The following is an 8697-nucleotide window of genomic DNA, read 5'->3' as shown; positions in this document are numbered from 1 at the left end:
GGCCTCCACCCGGCTGGTCCCAAACCATGGGCCCATGTCCACCAGGGAGGTGCCCGATGCTCGGGGATGGGGTTGCCCAAGTGCCACCGCAGATGTGACCCAGGGACACCGGCCATGTCTGCCACCACTGCTGCCTCCCGGCAACCCTCATCTCGCATCAGGCCTGGCTGTGAGGGGAGGTGGGAGATAACGTGCCATTTGGGCCTGACGGAGAGGACTTGACTCTTCATGTCCATGGCCTCTTCCACCAGCCCAGTAAACCTGCTCTGAGCTTTTCACACACAGACGTTGTTCAGCTTCAGGGACAGAAGAGCAGCACCAACACATCCCATTTCCCCACCACAGGCCACCAAGCAAGCTGGAAATGCAATTGCTGTTGACCCTCTCATCCCCCTCAGCACAGGCAGCCCTGGCAGTGTGGAAACCACTGCAAGAAAATGCAAAACAAGGCAGTGTTGAGCAGAAAGCAGATTTTGCTTGGTCAAATTTTATTCACATGAGCAGGGGCAGCATCAGTTTTAGCAACCAAAACAAATTTTTCAGTGGGTATCATTCAGGTGGATCTTCTTTGGCTCAATCATCTGTAGAAAGCTCAACAGCTCCCCTTGCACGGACTGTAATCTGTTTTTTGCTATGCAGATAGATGCTGCTCCCAGCTGTCTGAACTGCCAAAGGGCAGAGGTGTCAGGCAGCATTGAACACCGAGACCCCAAAGAGAAGAAGAGTTAAGAGAGAACAAACACAGGGGAAAAGCAGGTTTGAGAGGAAGTTGTCTGCAAGGGTAGGGGAGAACACGGTGATCACACAGGGATCAGTCCAACTCTTCATATAAATTGGTTGGAGCAAGACCATATAAAGGGAATTTACGTGGCACCAAGGAAACAAGGTTGCCAAAACATGGAACATAATGAGGAAAAGAAAGTCAGTGGGAAATGAGATGGAAACAGCACACAAGAAGAAGAAACAGTACCTAGAACAGATCAGACCAGGATTAGTTTCACCCATTCTTAACTGCCATCTCGTCGGTCTTGCACTGTTAAGCATTTTTATCCTTCATGCTCTCTTCTGTGCAACAAGCTATGATGAGCTCTCTTCGTTTAGAGAGCTGTGGTGTTCATCAGTTATTCAGGAAGAAAATATGTCTTGGTTGTAAATATATAGAGATTGAACCAAACTATGTAATCTGGGACAAGGATCATCCCAAACCCTGAAATCTTGGGGAGGGGTGACTACATTCTGGTTCAGAGTTTCAGTTATAGTCCTTTTTCACAGGTCTGCTGAAGATCTTTACAACAGCATTCGGGCTGAGGCAGAATAAATGCTATTGCAACTCAGTAATAATCCTTCCTATGAGCAGCTTTTGCAAATCCCACTCTGTCATTCCCGCGGTCAAAAATGCAGTAAAAGGCAGACATAAAGACATCTCCTAAAATCCAGAGCGGGCCAGAGCGAGTGGTGATGTCAAGAGACTGAAAGCCGCTCATGCAGAAGGTTTGGTCATCGATAGACTCCTGGAGGGGAAAGCACATTTCCTTGCAGTGTCCCTTCCAGCCCTGGCTCGGGAGCTGGGAGCCAGGAGCCGGGAGGATACGCACCTTCACGACATATTGCTCCGCTGTCAGCTTGTATTCATGGTGCCCGATGGTGAAGCTGATGTGGGGCAAGCTGGACAGTCTTCTGCAATCTACAAGAAACTGTGAGCAATGCACTGGTTGAGATGTGATTGATTTGGCTTTTATGAAACACTGTCCTTTGCATTCGAGCTTTTTGCTGCAGCTGACAGTGAATTTACCACAGAGAAACAACATCAGGCTGACTTACAGCCCAACACTGCCCTCCAGCTTTGCAGGTCCCACACTGGGTCAAACCAGTCTAGCAGCCTAGATCACCTGCACCAATGCCCCCGGGGACTTAGGGAAGATGAAAATCACTGCAAGCTCCAAAGGGGTAAAGGGGTACTCTGATGTTCTCCCTTACAATTTGGAAGCAAAACCAAGCTGGTGAGCCCCAGTGAAGAAGAAATAAGCAAGGTCTGCTGAGCAAAACTCCTCCAATGCCCTGGCTGGGACTGGGTCCCATGTACTCTCTCCAGTAACATCATAGTTTTAGGGAAAAAAAAAAAAAAAGACTTATCCAAAAAGCCTATGAGGAACACAGCACTTTATACTTTACTGTGCCCTGGAGTGGGATTTAAAGAACAGAATAAGAAGAATTAAACTCTGACATGTCCATTAATTTCTATAAATAATACATTCACTTACGGTAACACAGCAGATTGTTTCCTGGCCTCTCTAGCTATTTTATGAAACAACTGGCACTGCAGAATGCTCCAAGCCCCAGAGGGATCTTTGCTGCAAACTATATAGTTTAAAGTCATTGTTTTAGGAGCTTCCTATAAGGAAGAATCTACTTTTATTTTTGTTGTTAAGTCTGCTTAATGAAAACTATGTCCTAAATCTTTTGTATACCTAGCAGGTGTCAGACCATTAGAACAAAATAAATCATGGGATACAGAGGATAAGAGTAACAGAGCCAATATAATGGTTTGTAAGATATGAGAAGCAAGACATAATTCATTTACATAGCTAGTACATGCAGAGCAAATTAATCCTCGCTGGAAAGAGATAAAAGTTCTGGTAAAATCATTGACAGATGCACCCACTTACACCAGGATACATTTGAGCCAGTATACTTAGTATGTCTGTCGTTGCCACAAAAACAGTCACATAAAGTATTGCTTTCGGGTTCCTTTTTGCAGAATCTGAGATGCCAGCTGAGTGCTATTACTTCAGCATTGGAGTAGATAACTGTATACAGAAAGGACCTGTTTCTTTTTTATATTATATTAGTATAACTACTTTGGAAATACATATTTTATCTATATTCATGAGTATGTACCATTATAACTTGTTATCAAAACAAACTGTTCAACATGTATCTGAAAAATTTGAATGGAAACAAAATTTAACATTTAATTGAAAAAGAAGTCAGAAGCCTCATAAGTTACACAGAAGTAACTCCAGGTCTTCCTCTTTCAAAGGGAGACAGATTAAAAGCTTACTTTCTCTCTGATCTTTGCCTGGTGCACTGGGCAAAAGTAACACTCTTAATTTTCTCCAAAGTGCAATTTTGAGTCAGCAAAGTTAACAAGAACTGTACATCCTGGAACCACAGTAAGGTAGTATTAACTGTGGGAGTCAGCAAAAGACCAGCAATAATGCACTGCAAAAATAAGCTGTCCCCTCCCTGGAGATGGGTCAGTTTAGTCACCTCAGGCTCATTACCTCGGTGCTTCAGATATTGCTAGGGATCGGAAAATTAACACCAAGAGGATGCGAAGGGCAGCACAGAGACATCACTGATGACCAGCCCCACCTTGAGCACCTCAGCTCATGCAACACCCCAGAAAGGAGTGTGGGGATCAAAGGACTGCAGATGTGGGCCTTTTCTGACTTTTGTGATCCATTACTTCAGTTATTTTCCACCCTATAAGCTCTTTGCACCAAATACCAGTTTCTCTTCTCCTCTGTCTGTTTTCTGGCTGCACAGTGCTTACCTCTCCAGTATGTGATGGACTTGCCCCAATATACTCCTGGAGTTTCCTGATTTGTGAAGAGGGACCGGTGATGAGAGAAGTGCCTGAATCAACGATGGCTTCACAACCGTGGGAGCAAAATGCCACCCGGCCCTGGATTTTTATACTGCAAGCAAAAAACAAAGCATCTTTAAACAAATTGTGACTGTCACACTGTGACTGGAGCAACACGTCATTGCCAGCTGAAGTACAGCCTGCAGTTAAAACCAGATACCAAGCCTTCCCAATCTTAAAAGTCAAGAATGTCTTTAAAAGCAAAGTAATGAAAGGAAGCAGCATTAGGAAGACTTCTCATTTGTGGGCCCACTTCTCCCTCTCTGGACTCCTGCAGCCCCAACCATTTGCTGCCTGCTGACAAACGTGTCCCCACCCAAGATGAGGTGTGTATCCTCGTGTTTGTTATGAAGCACAAGCAAAGGGGCACCAACTACTTTGACCAAGGAAAGATTAGAACAGGACCTAGAGCTGGATTCAGTTTCCTGGTTCCACATCCACTTCACTGAATAGTCCACCAAGAGTCAATTTGGCCATTGGTGAATCACGTTAAAACATTTAAAAATACTCTCCCAGAAACCAGCTACCCATGTCACAGCAGATTTGGAGAGCCAGTAATCCTCAAACCCATCTTGGCAAGCCCCCTCTTTGAGGGCCTCAAAGATGAAACACTGCAGCCAAGTCCTCCTGCATCTGTATTGCTAGGTGGTTTTGCCTCTGCGTGCTTTACCTGAAGAGGTGAATTTCACCACATATTTCACACATACATACATACTTGTTCAGATGTATTTGCCAGTAGCTTTTCTCGGTGACTGGGACCCAGTGAATTGAGCCTTTGTAGAGGGAATGGTCTATCCCCCCCAGGATCAGCTCACCACCGTTCTCAGTGTCATCTCCTCTGGAAGCAGAACACATGTTAGCAGCGACATGGGCGTATGTCAGCGTACACCTACAAGGTTACACTTAAAAAGCAAAGGACAAACCACAGACCTTTCTAAATTCAGGTGTGGATGTCTGAACCTGATTATTTCCGAATTATAACCAAATAGATCCCGGTTCGGAGCCTCCAAGCAATCTCAGAAAACTTACTGCAGGCCACCGAGGGCTGAAGGCAGGCACTAGGAGCAGGTTGAGCCAGCTACTGCTCTCACCTCAGAATAAACTCTAGATAAATTGGTGGAGTTACAGCTAGGTTCAGATTAGGGAAAATTTCTCTTCTGAAATGTGGCCACTTGGGTGTAGCACTGCATTTCTGTTCATCTCCACTGGCAATAAGGAAGCTTCCAGCAGCTTCATGTCTGAGCTGGGAACTTTTCTTTTGTCTATGGCCAGCTCCAGCAAGAAGAACCGTCTGCCCAAAAACTGATGATCCCCTCCCAACACAGTTTTCCCTTTCATTGCTTTTTTTTTTTTCCCCAGAGGAAAATTGAAAAAAAAAAAAAAAAAAGGAGGAAAACAGGGGAAATTACTTTCTGGAATGGAAGATTTATACAGCTGCACTGTTGTCTCCATCAACATCCAAAGTACATTTGCTTCTCATTTGGCACTGTCACTTGTAAGACTGACCTTTTCAGATAGAAGGAGAAGACTGGCTCCTCCACCAGCTTCTGGTTCATGATGCTGTCAAACACGGGCAGAGCATTGCCCACTGCTAAGGAGGGGTATCCCAAGCCCAGCACGCCATCAAAGTGGGCAAGGGCAAAGGTTGTTCCTGGCTCAAACACGGACTCGCCAAAGTCCTGTCCCTTGATGGAGATGTTACTGATCTGTCCAGTATGAAAAAAAGAACAAGCGGAAGTAAGGGCACCATCGGTTCCAAGAAATTAGACATGTTTCAGGTCCATTTTGATGAATTCACTACGTTTGTTATAGGTAGTGCAGAGAACCTGAGTAGCCTGGTGTTGCCCTGCTGGCTGACACCCCTCCCGGCTGGATGCCCACCTGCAGCGTGTCCTTGGCAGCGATGCCCAGCAGCTCTCCGGTGCCGTACTGCAAGGAGAAGGCTTCCCCGCCATGCTCATACGAGTCCGACAGAAAGGACTTGAATTTCTGGTGCACCCCTGCACAGAACAGACGATACCTGTGCCCCGAGGGAAGGTCCTGGCCACTCACCCCCTCCCCCGTACAGAACTGGCCGAGATGCAGGCGAGGCAGATTTGGCTTTTCTTATAAGGAAGCCATCAACAGAGGTGCCTGTCCCCCTGCAGACACCCAGAATACCTTGTTTGGGGGGTTATCTTTTTTTTTTTATTATTTTGGCTTTTAAATGGAAGCAGGGAATCCAAACAAAACTCAACATTCCCGCAGCTATCTCTTGCTCCCCCCCAGGTTTATTTTCACACCTTTCACACGTGGTGCAGAGGGAGGCCGGGTGGCAGCAGCGGGGGAGCAAGCTGGCGGGACGAGGGAGGCCTTCGGAGCTGTCCCAGACCCTCCCCTCCCAAACTCCCAACAACTTGAGAGAGCAACATTTTGGACTTCTTCCAAATTTTGCTCACAGGTGGCATAAATAGAAAAATAAACAAGTAAATTGCCAGTTATGTCTGTACTCGGCTGAGGCCAATCTACCCAGGACATGAGGAGCGCGAAGGATGGTAAAAGGTTTTCTTACTGCACGCTTCACTGATGCAATAGGCGGAAGGGACCCAAAAATTGGACGAGCCGGTGTCAAACACCACGGTGAACCTCTGAGGCGGCGTGCCCACACTCACAACTCCATAGTACTGCGCCTGGGGGGGACAAAGTGGTCGGCCCTGCGCTGCCCCCCTGGCAGCTGCTGCGGAGGGGCAGGCGGGCCCTGGCGCACGATGCGGCACCTCCTCAAGCTCTGCAGTGCAACTTCAGCTAAACGTGAGCGCACACCACCTCTGCCAGGTGGGGAATCATTTCTGGCTCTGGCTTTCACTTTTCAAGTGAAAAATGAACTCTATTCTACAGATTGGATCTGATGTAGTGAACAAAGTTCATCCAGAGGATAAAGGAACCACTGACCGCCCTTGGACATCAGCTGAAGATAATCTGCGGACACGTGAATGCTGAAGTGAAGAGCTTATCAACATCCAGCCTGCAAGTGTCTAAGTGCCCATATCTGGCCATGAAAGAGCACTTCAGCGTTAAGAGACCTATTTTTAGGAAGAAGCATTTCTGGAATTCAAAGGCAGATAGAAAAGCACTACCCAGTGCCAAGTCGTTTGTAGCGATACAAATATTTGAATATGTATCTTCAAGTGCATGCTTGTTAATTAATACTCTGAATATAGTTTCTGACCCCAGAGTTTACATGAATGAGATAACCATAATGCAAGCCTGTGTGCCATGTAACAGCAATAGAGCAGGATGCTATTCCTCACTATATCAAACATTTATTGATTAATCTGTTAAGTAAAACAGCACTATGTCACTTTGGTCAAAAAAAAAAAAAAAACATCCCACACAAAACCGTTTCTGATGCTAGCTCAATATGCTGGGGAAGCTCAATATGCTGTCCACAGAATGGACAAATGGACAAAATGTTAAAGCCAAGAAAGACAGCTTACAAAATGGTTGACCTGTTGACTTGCCTGTGTGAGATCCAAAGAAACTCATGTCTTTCTTTTCTCAGTTTAGAGACCTAGGTCAGTCTCAAATCCTTAACACATATTAAGCTGAGAAGATAAAGCAGAAAAATAAAAACTCTACTTGGGTCTTTGTTATCACTGATTTATGACTCCACGTGACCAGATAAATGAGATTTGGGGGATATTTTATAAAATGCAAAGATCCAAGTTTCTGATAAATAGAATATAGCCACATGAACTAATCAGATTCTCCTACTAAAAACCCAATCCTGAACCAAGATTGATAGAGGGAAACCTTCCACATTTGTTTGGAGACCCACTGAAGACCAATAGAGATCTATCCAAAAATTAAACTCGTCAGAGGACTACCACTGCTAGATTACATCAGCTTTCTGCCCAGGTCCCATGTTAACCTAGATCTATCTATTTTGTATTTTGTAAAGTAGCACACTGTTTTTTGATGATCCAGTATTTAAAATGAGCCTCCCTTCTCAAGTTTTATAATTTCTTTGAGAGACTTGATTTCAAATGTGCTGGGGAAAAAATCTGCTTTCAACAGAACAGAGTTCGTATGATTGCATTTACCATAACCGTACTTACATTCATGTAATCATACAGCCTTTCTGAAGCGGTTCCTACCGATAGAGTAATATCTGCAGGGAAGCAATGCAGGTACCTCCGAGCAAAAATATCGGGGTGGTGATTCCTCCAGAATTCTTCTAATTCTCCCTTTTCTTTAAGTTGTTTCTTGATAGATTTAAATCGAATGAGCGGGACGCTATGCAAATAAAAGAAATACACAAAGTCTAGCTGGACCTCCTTTCTAGAGTTCTCATACACTATTTTTCTTCGGTATCTTTTCAGAGACCTTAAGTAACACTAAGCATGGGTCACCCCAGGCAGCCAGCTAAGACACGAGGTGCGAGCTCTTACCGTTCCACGGCCACGGCGAAGGGGACGTAAACCACAGCCAGCAGTATCACCCTCATGTCTTCAGCCGGCTCCGAGTCTGATGACACTCATTTACTTGGAATTCTCTTTTTATACCTCGTCGCTAGCAGAGGGCCGTTCGCCAGGTCAATCAATTACAGGAGGTCAGAGCTTTGGCAGCAAGTTGATGAATTTGTTCTCAGAGCGACTGCTGGATTGTGTAAATATTGGTGCTCAGCGAGGCTGGGCACTGATAACCAGGGCACAGTCTAGACCAAAAATACATTTTACTAACAACCATTAGTTTCTTTCACATAAATATAATAAACAGGGGAAGTTTGGCTCCTGTTAGCATGGGAAAGAGTGTAAGCTGCTTTTCAAGCTTGCTTTAGTGATGCTTTAGTAGCCCAGGAGTGTCCAAGGCAGAGAAAGTGGACAAAATGTGTATGTGTGTTTCACTTTTACATGGAGACATTTCAACAGGACTGAGCACATGGACATTTGGTCTGGTTGTAACAAGCCATCCCCTAACAACTGAAGATTAATTCTCTGTTTATGTGTGAGTTCTGGTCTGAACTAAGTGTGATTGCCACCCCAAAGAAATAACAAAAAAGTCTTCTA

The 8697-nt window shown here is 45.1% G+C and overlaps 1 protein-coding gene across 1 annotated transcript; it reads right to left on the bottom strand.

Moving 5' to 3' along the window:
• Positions 1 to 1331: 1331 nt before the first annotated feature.
• LOC118246864 (cathepsin E-like) lies at positions 1332 to 8135 on the bottom strand. Its single transcript, XM_035544342.1, has 9 exons — positions 8080 to 8135; positions 7747 to 7924; positions 6201 to 6318; positions 5531 to 5649; positions 5156 to 5355; positions 4365 to 4487; positions 3557 to 3701; positions 1596 to 1694; positions 1332 to 1511 (listed from the first exon to the last, which is right to left on the bottom strand). The coding sequence occupies exons 1-9, from the start codon at positions 8133 to 8135 to the stop codon at positions 1332 to 1334; spliced, it is 1218 nt and encodes a 405-aa protein (XP_035400235.1).
• Positions 8136 to 8697: the final 562 nt, after the last annotated feature.

The sequence above is a fragment of the Cygnus atratus genome, chromosome 1 (genome assembly GCF_013377495.2).
Source record: "Cygnus atratus isolate AKBS03 ecotype Queensland, Australia chromosome 1, CAtr_DNAZoo_HiC_assembly, whole genome shotgun sequence".
NCBI lineage: Eukaryota > Metazoa > Chordata > Aves > Anseriformes > Anatidae > Cygnus > Cygnus atratus.
The sequence above is the reverse complement of the archived record's forward strand: the minus strand, read 5'-3'. Positions and strand labels throughout refer to the sequence as shown.

Bases quoted from the DNA above. Each gene is read 5' to 3' on its own strand.
- LOC118246864 (XM_035544342.1), bottom strand. From the start codon at position 8,135: ATGAGGGTGATACTGCTGGCTGTGGTTTACGTCCCCTTCGCCGTGGCC. The intron at 5,356-5,530 runs GTGGGCATCCAG...CATACTGGACAG, and splicing joins CTGCCAAGGACACGCTGCAG to ATCAGTAACATCTCCATCAA. The intron at 3,702-4,364 runs GTATGTATGTAT...TTTTGCTTGCAG, and splicing joins TGGCAAATACATCTGAACAA to TATAAAAATCCAGGGCCGGG.